At 40.7% G+C, this 15000-nt stretch overlaps 1 protein-coding gene across 2 annotated transcripts in view; it reads right to left on the reverse strand.

Moving 5' to 3' along the window:
• Nucleotides 1-15000, reverse strand: part of LOC139379105 (ADAM metallopeptidase domain 19a) — a 203415-nt gene that overhangs the window by 23443 nt on the left and 164972 nt on the right. For both annotated transcript variants that reach the window (XM_071121927.1, XM_071121926.1), the window contains exons 7-12: nucleotides 14916-14981; nucleotides 13661-13732; nucleotides 12973-13139; nucleotides 2461-2545; nucleotides 1296-1438; nucleotides 958-1135 (exon numbers count right to left, since the gene is read on the reverse strand). In XM_071121927.1, coding sequence (XP_070978028.1) covers nucleotides 958-1135; nucleotides 1296-1438; nucleotides 2461-2545; nucleotides 12973-13139; nucleotides 13661-13732; nucleotides 14916-14981 — 711 coding nt within the window. The remainder of the gene's footprint in view (nucleotides 1-957; nucleotides 1136-1295; nucleotides 1439-2460; nucleotides 2546-12972; nucleotides 13140-13660; nucleotides 13733-14915; nucleotides 14982-15000) is intronic.

Below are 15000 nucleotides of genomic sequence, written 5' to 3' on the forward strand. Positions count from 1 at the left end.
CTCCAGTTGTGGCGTTGGGGTGACAGCACTGATCAACACGTCAAAGTTTTGGAGATGGAGGAAGTGGAAAAAGACATCCAACCGCACAGAACGCTGCCACACAGAGATGAAAATGACATCTCTTCCCCGTTGCCATGGCGTTCCCTACCGTCGTCGAGCCACAGATATTCTAAACTCGACGTGGGAGTTGAAGGATGAGAAACGGCAATTATACCGCAGGGAGAGAATGGATCAGGGAGAGAGAGAGAAAGCGAGAGACTACACAGAGGAAAAGAAACACTACATCAACCTCCCAGACATACCCCCTGTGGTGTTTAGAGTAAATCAGTGTTCCAGTCAGAATGCGTCAAGGTGACTTCCAGTACTAGACAGTTTTCATAGCGTACTTTCCATAGCAAAATAATTTAAAAAAAGTTCCTTGGAAGAGCTGAGAAATGGGAAAGTTGGGATATGATTGACAAGGTTGGAAATAAAAACAGTTGTTTTTTTTGCCAAGCATACGTTTGTCTGCGTGTGTGGCAATGCGTAATAACGTCAATTCTTCTGAAGCGACAGGATACTAAAAGACGACACCATGAAGCGAGCATTCTGGTGCCGTGTCAAAACAGGTGGCTTCTTGTCAGACGGCTGCGGTATCTGCCGACGCCGACTCACTGCCAGTTGTGATTTAAGTCAAAACAGCCTCCACATCATCAGCATTTCTGTCAGCTAGAATTTGACCTCTCCCTGTTTTCAATTCACACTTCCTCACAAATTAAGCCAAAGAGGTTTTACTTACTTAACTGTAATTCCATAAAAGTAAAAACAACAATTCAAAGTCTCTAAAAAAAAATAAAACAATAGTTTTACCGACTCAAAGGATTCTGGACGATTGACACAAGCGACGATACGCTAAGTCGCTCGGCGTGTCTGAGGTGAGGGATCCTAACGGCTAATAGAGCGGCAGGCTTGTCTCACCTCTGGCTCTCCGCAGTCGCACTCTTCTCCGTCCTCCACAAAGCCGTTGCCACACCTCTTTCCCCCGACCAGGTCCTTCATGTCGGGCATGTTGAAGAGGCACATCCCCCCTCCCTTCTGGAAGTAGTTGTCCAGGTCCAGCTTACTGCAGCGGCTGAACACCCGGGGAAATGGATGCCTGTTGGCGAAAAGAAAGCAAACATTACAAAGATCCACAATGCAGAATACCATTGTGAACAGTTGCCATCATGTTCAGTTTCAGAGTGTGTTCTTTAGAGAGGCGGCCATCTTGGATGTCTAGGTGACCATTTTGGATCTAAAAACCTGTTAATTCTTACCCGGTGGCAGCAGCCATCACACAGCCCCCTTGCTCCGCAGTCGCCTCCACACAGCAGCCCTCGTGGTCGTGGCTCATCCCAAAATTATGTCCGATTTCGTGGGCCATGGTGGCGGCAGCTCCGATGGGTAAATCCGAATGGTCCTGAGGGACCACATTAGCAAAAGGACTCATTTGTATGGGATTAAGAATTAACAGCAAAAACACCTAGTCTCAATTTAACAGCTTTAAAAAGCTTTCACAAATCTTTCACTTTCAGACTATCTTACAATTCACTGAAACGGACCAACACATAGACCCGCGGTGCGCCCTGTATATAGCCCCGCACATGCTTGTTCTACCTGGTCTACTGTCTGATGTCACGTGGTTGGTGATAAACTGTTGTACATCGAGGGAAATGTAAATCTATTCAGAGTCCAGCTGAACGGCAGAGAATACTAATCACTAATTTAGGGGGGGTCGGTCTGTGTCAAAGAACTAGGATGACCTAATCCATTGAGGTCACGCTGCTCCTGACACCCCACAAACCAAGACCTCTCCCATGCCTTTTCTCTTTGGCTAGTGGCTATCTGGGATTCCTTGGGACGTCCATACCCCCTAAACTCTAACCCTTAACCCCTAACCCTACCCATAACCATAACCATAACCCTAACCTGACCCCTTACCTTAGTAAACTTTTTAAATTGAAACTGCATTGAGAGGACGTCAGAGTGGGACATCACAAGGAACCAGTCTAAACTTTTCCATTTCTCAGTGCTGTTGTGTCTAGGTGGGTCGTGGATATATATATACCTGCTGTCATGTTAGGATCACACTATCCTCCACTACCTCGTAGAACTGAACCAGTAGAGCCTATTAGAGGCTAATCAAGTGTGGAAGAGCTATCGATTTCTCTGGCCCACAGAAACACACAGGTATGGAGACACACACACACACACACCACACACACACACACACACACAAACACACACACACACACACACTATACATAATGTGAGGAGCCATACACACGCACACACGACACACACACACACCACACACACACACCACACACACACCACACACACACACACACAAACACACACACACACACACTATACATAATGTGAGGAGCCATACACACACACACACACACATTTCTCCTCCACCCTAGCTACCCAACTCACCACATTAATGCCTCCAGAGTTCTCCAGGCTACACATCCCCTCCAACGGGGCCATCCCTATGGTGGTCCCTTTAAATATCACTCCCCTGTCAGCGGGAAATGAAGAAAAAATAATCACTTCACCTTCATTTTTTTTCTCTCTCTCTCTCTCTCAGTTCAGTATGGACGCGCTCGGGCACGGAGGGATCTGGGACGATGCACTTTAATTACAGAGAACAGTCCAGTAGTGGAAGGATGACATCCTTTCCTGAGACCTTTCTCAGAGCGCCTCAGGGGGGCTATGCAATGACGTCTCTCGGAGCTTGTTGTCACTTAAGATTCCCGAAACAAATCAAAAAAGCTGCTCCTTAAAATTAGAACCACTAGCCAGGTGCTATCTGGAAACTAATTACCTCCAGCGAAGAGGCCTCCAATTTACTGTTTACGGATGACTGTGTGTTTGGCAGTCAAGCTGTGCCATGTGTGTGTGTGTGTGTGTGTGTGTGTGCATGCGTGTATTTGGCAGACTCACTGAGCTGTGATGTTCTAATTACACCTAACTGAGCTGTGATGTTCTAATTACACCTAACTGAGCTGTGATGTTCTAATTACACCTAACTGAGCTGTGATGTTCTAATTACACCTAACTGAGCTGTGATGTTCTATTTACAACTAACTGAGCTGTGATGTTCTAATTACACCTAATTACACCTAACTGAGCTGTGATGTTCTAATTACACCTAATTACACCTAACTGAGCTGTGCTGTTCTAATTACACCTAATTACACCTAACTGAGCTGTGATGTTCTAATTACACCTACTGAGCTGCGATGTTCTATTTACACCTAACTGAGCTGTGATGTTCTAATTACACCTAACTGAGCTGTGATGTTCTAATTACACCTAACTGAGCTGTGATGTTCTAATTACACCTAACTGAGCTGTGATGTTCTAATTACACCTAACTGAGCTGTGATGTTCTAATTACACCTAACTGAGCTGTGATGTTCTAATTACACCTAACTGAGCTGTGATGTTCTAATTACACCTAACTGAGCTGTGATGTTCTAATTACACCTAACTGAGCTGTGATGTTCTAATTACACCTAACTGAGCTGTGATGTTCTAATTACACCTAACTGAGCTGTGATGTTCTAATTACACCTAACTGAGCTGTGATGTTCTAATTACACCTAACTGAGCTGTGATGTTCTAATTACACCTAACTGAGCTGTGATGTTCTAATTACACCTAACTGAGCTGTGATATTCTAATTACACCTAACTGGGGTGTGATGTTCTAATTACACCTAACTGAGCTGTGATGTTCTAATTACACCTAACTGAGCTGTGATATTCTAATTACACCTAACTGGGGTGTGATGTTCTAATTACACCTAACTGAGCTGTGATGTTCTAATTACACCTAACTGGGGTATGATGTTCTAATTACACCTAACTGAGCTGTGATGTTCTAATTACACCTAATTACACCTATCTGAGTTGTGCTGTTCTAATTACACCTAATTACACCTAACTGAGCTGTGATGTTCTAATTACACCTATCTGAGTTGTGCTGTTCTAATTACACCTAATTACACCTAACTGAGCTGCGATGTTCTAATTACACCTAATTACACCTAACTGTAATGTGATGTTCTAATTACACCTAACTGAGCTGTGATGTTCTAATTACACCTAACTGAGCTGTGATGTTCTAATTACACCTAACTGAGCTGTGATGTTCTAATTACACCTAACTGAGCTGCGATGTTCTAATTACACCTAATTACACCTAACTGTAATGTGATGTTCTAATTACACCTAACTGAGCTGTGATGTTCTAATTACACCTAACTGAGCTGCGATGTTCTAATTACACCTAACTGAGCTGTGATGTTCTAATTACACCTAACTGAGCTGTGATGTTCTAATTACACATAATTACACCTAATTACACCTAACTGAGCTGTGATGTTCTAATTACACCTAATTACACCTAACTGAGCTGTGATGTTCTAATTACACCTAACTGAGCTGTGATGTTCTAATTACACCTAACTGAGCTGTGATGTTCTAATTACACCTAACTGAGCTGCGATTTTCTAATTACACCTAACTGAGCTGTGATGTTCCAATTACACCGAACTGAGCTGTGATGTTCTAATTACACCTATCTGAGCTGTGATGTTCTAATTACACCTAACTGAGCTGTTATGTTCTAATTACACCTAATTACACCTAATTACACCTAATTACACCTAACTGAGCTGTGATGTTCTAATTATACCTAATTACACCTAACTGAGCTGTGATGTTCTAATTACACCTAACTGAGCTGGGATGTTCTAATTACACCTAACTGAGCTGTGATGTTCTATTTACACCTAACTGAGCTGTGATGTTCTAATTACACCTAATTACACCTAACTGAGCTGTGATGTTCTAATTACACCTAACTGAGCTGTGATGTTCTAATTACACCTAACTGAGCTGTGATGTTCTAATTACACCTAACTGAGCTGTGATGTTCTAATTACACCTAACTGAGCTGTGATGTTCTAATTACACCTAATTACACCTAACTGAGCTGGGATGTTCTAATTACAACTAACTGAGCTGTGATGTTCTATTTACAACTAACTGAGCTGTGATGTTCTAATTACACCTAATTACACCTAACTGAGCTGGGATGTTCTAATTACACCTAACTGAGCTGTGATGTTCTAATTACACCTAACTGAGCTGTGATGTTCTAATTACACCTAACTGAGCTGTGATGTTCTAATTACACCTAATTACACCTAACTGAGCTGTGATATTCTAATTACACCTAACTGGGGTGTGATGTTCTAATTACACCTAACTGAGCTGTGATGTTCTAATTACACCTAACTGAGCTGTGATATTCTAATTACACCTAACTGGGGTGTGATGTTCTAATTACACCTAACTGAGCTGTGATGTTCTAATTACACCTAACTGGGGTATGATGTTCTAATTACACCTAACTGAGCTGTGATGTTCTAATTACACCTAATTACACCTATCTGAGTTGTGCTGTTCTAATTACACCTAATTACACCTAACTGAGCTGTGATGTTCTAATTACACCTATCTGAGTTGTGCTGTTCTAATTACACCTAATTACACCTAACTGAGCTGCGATGTTCTAATTACACCTAATTACACCTAACTGTAATGTTATGTTCTAATTACACCTAACTGAGCTGTGATGTTCTAATTACACCTAACTGAGCTGTGATGTTCTAATTACACCTAACTGAGCTGCGATGTTCTAATTACACCTAACTGAGCTGTGATGTTCTAATTACACCTAACTGAGCTGTGATGTTCTAATTACACCTAATTACACCTAACTGAGCTGTGATGTTCTAATTACACCTAACTGAGCTGTGATGTTCTAATTACACCTAACTGAGCTGTGATGTTCTAATTACACCTAATTACACCTAACTGAGCTGTGATGTTCTAATTACATCTAATTACACCTAACTGAGCTGTGATGTTCTAATTACACCTAACTGAGCTGTGATATTCTAATTACACCTAACTGGGGTGTGATGTTCTAATTACACCTAACTGAGCTGTGATGTTCTAATTACACCTAACTGAGCTGTGATATTCTAATTACACCTAACTGGGGTGGGATGTTCTAATTACACCTAACTGAGCTGTGATGTTCTAATTACACCTAACTGGGGTATGATGTTCTAATTACACCTATCTGAGTTGTGCTGTTCTAATTACACCTAATTACACCTAACTGAGCTGTGATGTTCTAATTACACCTATCTGAGTTGTGCTGTTCTAATTACACCTAATTACACCTAACTGAGCTGCGATGTTCTAATTACACCTAATTACACCTAACTGTAATGTGATGTTCTAATTACACCTAACTGAGCTGTGATGTTCTAATTACACCTAACTGAGCTGCGATGTTCTAATTACACCTAACTGAGCTGTGATGTTCTAATTACACCTAACTGAGCTGTGATGTTCTAATTACACCTAATTACACCTAACTGAGCTGTGATGTTCTAATTACACCTAACTGAGCTGTGATGTTCTAATTACACCTAACTGAGCTGTGATGTTCTAATTACACCTAACTGAGCTGTGATGTTCTAATTACACCTAACTGAGCTGTGATGTTCTAATTATACCTAATTACACCTAACTGAGCTGGGATGTTCTAATTACACCTAACTGAGCTGTGATGTTCTAATTACACCTAACTGAGCTGTGATGTTCTAATTACACCTAATTACACCTAACTGAGCTGGGATGTTCTAATTACAACTAACTGAGCTGTGATGTTCTATTTACAACTAACTGAGCTGTGATGTTCTAATTACACCTAATTACACCTAACTGAGCTGGGATGTTCTAATTACACCTAACTGAGCTGTGATGTTCTAATTACACCTAACTGAGCTGTGATGTTCTAATTACACCTAACTGAGCTGTGATGTTCTAATTACACCTAATTACACCTAACTGAGCTGTGATATTCTAATTACACCTAACTGGGGTGTGATGTTCTAATTACACCTAACTGAGCTGTGATGTTCTAATTACACCTAACTGAGCTGTGATATTCTAATTACACCTAACTGGGGTGTGATGTTCTAATTACACCTAACTGAGCTGTGATGTTCTAATTACACCTAACTGGGGTATGATGTTCTAATTACACCTAACTGAGCTGTGATGTTCTAATTACACCTAATTACACCTATCTGAGTTGTGCTGTTCTAATTACACCTAATTACACCTAACTGAGCTGTGATGTTCTAATTACACCTATCTGAGTTGTGCTGTTCTAATTACACCTAATTACACCTAACTGAGCTGTGATGTTCTAATTACACCTAATTACACCTAACTGTAATGTGATGTTCTAATTACACCTAACTGAGCTGTGATGTTCTAATTACACATACTTACACCTAATTACATCTAACTGAGCTGTAATGTTCTAATTACACCTAATTACACCCAACTGAGCTGTGATGTTCTAATTACACCTAATTACACCTAACTGAGCTGTGATGTTCTAATTACGCCTAACTGAGCTGTGATGTTCTAATTACACCTAACTGAGCTGTGATGTTCTAATTACACCTAACTGAGCTGTGATGTTCTAATTACACCTAACTGAGCTGTGATGTTCTAATTACACCTAACTGAGCTGTGATGTTCTAATTACATCTAATTACACCTAACTGAGCTGTGATGTTCTAATTACACCTAACTGAGCTGTGATATTCTAATTACACCTAACTGGGGTGTGATGTTCTAATTACACCTAACTGAGCTGTGATGTTCTAATTACACCTAACTGAGCTGTGATATTCTAATTACACCTAACTGGGGTGTGATGTTCTAATTACACCTAACTGAGCTGTGATGTTCTAATTACACCTAATTACACCTAACTGAGTTGTGCTGTTCTAATTACACCTAATTACACCTAACTGAGCTGCGATGTTCTAATTACACCTAATTACACCTAACTGTAATGTGATGTTCTAATTACACCTAACTGAGCTGTGATGTTCTAATTACACCTAACTGAGCTGTGATGTTCTAATTACACCTAACTGAGCTGTGATGTTCTAATTACACCTAACTGAGCTGCGATGTTCTAATTACACCTAACTGAGCTGTGATGTTCTAATTACACCTAACTGAGCTGTGATGTTCTAATTACACCTAACTGAGCTGTGATGTTCTAATTACACCTAACTGAGCTGTGATGTTCTAATTACACCTAACTGAGCTGTGATGTTCTAATTATACCTAATTACACCTAACTGAGCTGGGATGTTCTAATTACACCTAACTGAGCTGTGATGTTCTAATTACACCTAACTGAGCTGTGATGTTCTAATTACACCTAATTACACCTAACTGAGCTGGGATGTTCTAATTACAACTAACTGAGCTGTGATGTTCTATTTACAACTAACTGAGCTGTGATGTTCTAATTACACCTAATTACACCTAACTGAGCTGGGATGTTCTAATTACACCTAACTGAGCTGTGATGTTCTAATTACACCTAACTGAGCTGTGATGTTCTAATTACACCTAACTGAGCTGTGATGTTCTAATTACACCTAATTACACCTAACTGAGCTGTGATATTCTAATTACACCTAACTGGGGTGTGATGTTCTAATTACACCTAACTGAGCTGTGATGTTCTAATTACACCTAACTGAGCTGTGATATTCTAATTACACCTAACTGGGGTGTGATGTTCTAATTACACCTAACTGAGCTGTGATGTTCTAATTACACCTAACTGGGGTATGATGTTCTAATTACACCTAACTGAGCTGTGATGTTCTAATTACACCTAATTACACCTATCTGAGTTGTGCTGTTCTAATTACACCTAATTACACCTAACTGAGCTGTGATGTTCTAATTACACCTATCTGAGTTGTGCTGTTCTAATTACACCTAATTACACCTAACTGAGCTGCGATGTTCTAATTACACCTAATTACACCTAACTGTAATGTGATGTTCTAATTACACCTAACTGAGCTGTGATGTTCTAATTACACATACTTACACCTAATTACATCTAACTGAGCTGTAATGTTCTAATTACACCTAATTACACCCAACTGAGCTGTGATGTTCTAATTACACCTAATTACACCTAACTGAGCTGTGATGTTCTAATTACGCCTAACTGAGCTGTGATGTTCTAATTACACCTAACTGAGCTGTGATGTTCTAATTACACCTAACTGAGCTGTGATGTTCTAATTACACCTAACTGAGCTGTGATGTTCTAATTACACCTAACTGAGCTGTGATGTTCTAATTACACCTAACTGAGCTGTGATGTTCTAATTACACATAATTACACCTAATTACACCTAACTGAGCTGTGATGTTCTAATTACACCTAATTACACCTAACTGAGCTGTGATGTTCTAATTACACCTAACTGAGCTGTGATGTTCTAATTACACCTAACTGAGCTGTGATGTTCTAATTACACCTAACTGAGCTGCGATGTTCTAATTACACCTAACTGAGCTGTGATGTTCCAATTACACCTAACTGAGCTGTGATGTTCTAATTACACCTATCTGAGCTGTGATGTTCTAATTACACCTAACTGAGCTGTTATGTTCTAATTACACCTAATTACACCTAATTACACCTAACTGAGCTATGATGTTCTAATTATACCTAATTACACCTAACTGAGCTGTGATGTTCTAATTACACCTAACTGAGCTGGGATGTTCTAATTACACCTAACTGAGCTGTGATGTTCTATTTACACCTAACTGAGCTGTGATGTTCTAATTACACCTAATTACACCTAACTGAGCTGTGATGTTCTAATTACACCTAACTGAGCTGTGATGTTCTAATTACACCTAACTGAGCTGTGATGTTCTAATTACACCTAACTGAGCTGTGATGTTCTAATTATACCTAATTACACCTAACTGAGCTGGGATGTTCTAATTACACCTAACTGAGCTGGGATGTTCTAATTACACCTAACTGAGCTGTGATGTTCTATTTACACCTAACTGAGCTGTGATGTTCTAATTACACCTAATTACACCTAACTGAGCTGTGATGTTCTAATTACACCTAACTGAGCTGTGATGTTCTAATTACACCTAACTGAGCTGTGATGTTCTAATTACACCTAACTGAGCTGTGATGTTCTAATTACACCTAATTACACCTAACTGAGCTGTGATGTTCTAATTACACCTAACTGAGCTGTGATGTTCTAATTACACCTAACTGAGCTGTGATGTTCTAATTACACCTAACTGAGCTGTGATGTTCTAATTACACCTAACTGAGCTGTGATGTTCTAATTATACCTAATTACACCTAACTGAGCTGGGATGTTCTAATTACAACTAACTGAGCTGTGATGTTCTAATTACACCTAATTACACCTAACTGAGCTGTGATGTTCTAATTACACCTAACTGAGCTGTGATGTTCTAATTACACCTAACTGAGCTGTGATGTTCTAATTACACCTAATTACACCTAACTGAGCTGTGATGTTCTAATTACACCTAACTGAGCTGTGATGTTCTAATTACACCTAATTACACCTAACTGAGCTGTGATGTTCTAATTACACCTAACTGAGCTGTGATGTTCTAATTACACCTAATTACACCTAACTGAGCTGTGATGTTCTAATTACACCTAACTGAGCTGTGATGTTCTAATTACACCTAATTACACCTAACTGAGCTGCGATGTTCTATTTACACCTAACTGAGCTGTGATGTTCTAATTACACCTAATTACACCTACTGAGCTGCGATGTTCTAATTACACCTAATTACACCTAACTGTAATGTGATGTTCTAATTACACCTAACTGAGCTGTGATGTTCTAATTACACCTAACTGAGCTGTGATGTTCTAATTACACCTAATTACACCTACTGAGCTGCGATGTTCTAATTACACCTAATTACACCTAACTGTAATGTGATGTTCTAATTACACCTAACTGAGCTGTGATGTTCTAATTACACCTAACTGAGCTGTGATGTTCTAATTTTGGGCAGGGGGAGGGATTTACACTGCTGCTACTCGCTGTTTGTTATCTATGCATGGTCACTTTACCCTATATGTACAGTGCCTTGCAAAAGTATTCATCCCCCTTGGTGTTTTTCCTATTTTGTTGCATTACAACCTGTAATTGAAATGGATTTTTATTTGGATTTCATGTAATGGACATACACAAAATAGTCCAAATTGGTGAAGTGAAATGAAAAAAATAACTTGTTTCAAAAAATTATACAAAATAAAAAAGTGAAAAGTGGTGCGTGCATTTATCACCCATAATTCACCCAGTATTTATACACCTGTTCTGAAAGGCCCCAGAGTCTGCAACACCTCTAAGCAAGGGGCACCACCAAGCAAGCGGCACCATGAAGACCAAGGACCTCTCCAAACAGGTCAGGGACAAAGTTGTGGAGAAGTACAGATCAGGGTTGAGTTATAAAAAAATATCAGAAACTTTGAACATCCCACGGAGCACCATTAAATACATTATATAAAATATTTTAAGAATATGTCACCACAACAAACCTGCCAAGAGAGGGCCGCCCACCAAAACTCACGGACCAGGCAAGGAGGGCATTAATCAGAGAGACAACAAAGAGACCAAAGATAACCCTGAAGGAGCTGCAAAGCTCCACAGCGAAGATTGGAGTATCTGTCCATAGGACCATTTTCAGCTGTACACTCCACAGAGCTGGGCTTTACCGAAGAGTGGCCAGAAAAAAAGTCATTGCTTAAAGAAAAAAATAAGCAAACACATTTGGTGTTCACCAAAAGGCAAGTGAGAGACTCCCCAAACATATGGAAGAAGGTACTCTGGTCAGATGAGACTAAAATGTTGCTTTTTGGCCTTCAAGGAAAATGCTATGTCTGGCGCAAACCCAATACCTCTCATCACCCCGAGAATACCATGTTTTTCCATAGACAGGGACTGGGAAACTGGTCAGAATTGAAGGAATAATGGATGGCACTAAATACAGGGAAATTCTTGAGGGAAACTTGTTTCGGTCTTCCAGAGATTTGAGACTGGGGCGGAGGTTCACCTTCCTGCAGGACAATGACCCTAAGCATACTGCTAAAGCGAGACTCAAGTGGTTTAAGAGGAAACATTTATATGTCTTGGAATGGCCTAGTCAAAGCCCATACCTCAATCCATTTGAGAATCTGTGGTATGACTTAAAGATTGCTTTACACCCGCTGAACCCATCCAACTTGAAGGAGCTAGAGCAGTTTTGCCTTGAAGAATGGGCAAAAATACCAGTGGCTAGATGTGCCAAGCTTATAGAGACATACCCCAAGAGACTTGCAGCTGTAATTGTAGCAAAAGCTGGCTCTACAAAGTATTGACTTAGGGTGGGGGGGGTGAATAGTTATGCACGCTCAAGTTTTCTGTTTTTTTGTCTTATTTTTTGTTTATTTCACAATAAATAAATACAATTGCATCTTCATAGTGGTAGACATGGTGTGTAAATCAAATGATACAACCCCACCAAAAATCTATTTTAATTCCAGGTCGTAAGGCAACAAAATAGTAAATGTGCCAAGGGGGGTGAATAGTTCCGCAAGCCACTGTACAAATTACCTCAACTAACCTGTAACACATAGACCCGGTAGCGGTGCCCCCTGTATATAGCCCCGCACATAGACCCGCGGTGCCCCCTGTATATAGCCCCGCACATAGACCCGCGGTGCCCCCTGTATAAAGCCTCATTATTCTTATTTCATTGTGTTACTTTTTTTATTTTATTTTGTACTTTATTTTATTGACTGAATATTTTATTAACTCTATTTTCTTAAAACTACATTGCTGGTTAAGGGCTGTTGTATTCGGCGCATGTGACAAATAATCATTTTAATTGCTGTCGGGTTAAGAGCGTGTGTGTGTGTGTGTGTGTGTGTGTGTTAGTGATCTTTACTAACGTCAGTAGCTGTGCGTTGTCGTGCTTCTTGCGGGACTTAAGCTTCTGTCTCCACTGTAGGAAGGACCAGAGTGTGGTGTTGGGCTCCTCTGTAATGATGCACTCATCCCTCTCCTTCCATACCTCCAGGCCAATCAGAGGCACCCGGATGTTCAGAGCCCTGTAGAACTGAACCACAACATAACACAACCGCCTGGCATCACTGACAGCAACAGGCAACACTCACGGCAACAGGCAACACTCACGGCAACAGGCAACACTCACGGCAACAGGCAACACTCACGGCAACAGATATCACTCACGGCAACAGATATCACTCACGGCAACAGGCAACACTCGCGGCAACAGATATCTCACACGGCAACAGATATCACTCACGGCAACAGGCAACACTCACGGCAACAGATATCACTCACGGCAACAAATATTTTCAATTTTCATTTTCAATCACTTTGATCATTCTGATGACACAACAAAGGGTAACATTGGAAAGGACTAGAAAGACAATTCATCTTAGAAATATCAGAGAACTGTGTGGAAGTTTAATGATATGTCAGTAGGTGATTTATAAAACCAGACTCTCTCTCCCGGCCCTGATACACTATCCATTTTGTTGACACATAAATTGAGCTCTCTTTACTCCCCCTGCGGATTGTATCTAAGACACACACATCACCACGCTGGCTTACCTTATCAACATAATTGGCAATCTCCATTATCCTCAGCTTGGTTTTTTGGTAGTCCTTATTCTGTCGTTTATACTAGATTACAAAGGGAGATGGAATAGCATTCAGTGGCAGATATAAAATCAATAGTGACAAATGTTCAACCAAACACAATACATTTTTTTTTTTAAATGGGCGTCCTCAATAGAACAAGAGAGATCCAGAAGAGAAATCCTGTCCCACTTCACCATCTCTGTCCCACTTCACCATCTCTGCCCCCACTTCATCATCGTAGTAGATACCAATTAAGAACAGGAGTGGACCAAATACTGTATTCTGATTGGTCTCCGCCGTGCACTGTTACCACGGCGTCATATTCATATTGCACCTAACAGTAGCCAACTGTAACGTAGAATAGACCGTTATGGAAGACATATCTATTCCTTCCTGGCCGGCTGGAGCACATTGTCTATTTAGGACTGGTAATGAGCTCTCGGTCTCCCACCATTAGACCCAACTAGAAACGTTCATCATTAACATGACGAATCCTTTCCTCTGGTCTCTTCTACGCTGCTCTCTATCAGTGAGGAAAAGGTGCTTCAGCCCATCAGCCAGCAACATAATTATACACTATTTCACAAAGTAGGCAGAGTTGAGGATGTGTGAGGACCATTATGTCAGAGTTGAGGATGAGTGGGGGCCATGATGTCAGAGTTAAGGATGAGTGAGGACCATTATGTTACTAACGAGTTGAGGATGAGTGAGAACCATTATGTCAGAGTTGAGGATGAGTGAGGGCCATGATGTCAGAGTTAAGGATGAGTGAGGACCATTATGTTACTAACGAGTTGAGGATGATTGAGGACCATGATGTCAGAGTTGAGGATGATTGAGGACCATGATGTTAGATGAGATAATTATTGTTCACAATGTTCCCCGTGTCCATTTGATACCTCAATGGTTCAATGGGTTGGTTGACGTCCCTGGACGGATGTGACACACACACTTGACTTTACGCACACACGCACGCACACACACACACTCAACCGTGTGCACATAAATTCATACATACATTCACACACACACACACACACACACACACACACACACACACACACACACACACACACACACACACACACACACACACACACACACACACACACACACACACACACACACACACACACACACACACACAAACACATACGCACTTGCCCTGCTCTGATCAAAGGGACAATAACGAATAGCTCCACTTGTTGTTGGCTAGCTAGCTTACCAGTGTACTGTCAGCCACGATGTACAGCTCCATGTACTTGGTAGTGCCCCAGGCATTTCGTCTCACCTGTTTCCAAATAGAGTAA

This window comes from Oncorhynchus clarkii, chromosome 21 (assembly GCF_045791955.1).
Source record: "Oncorhynchus clarkii lewisi isolate Uvic-CL-2024 chromosome 21, UVic_Ocla_1.0, whole genome shotgun sequence".
NCBI lineage: Eukaryota > Metazoa > Chordata > Actinopteri > Salmoniformes > Salmonidae > Oncorhynchus > Oncorhynchus clarkii.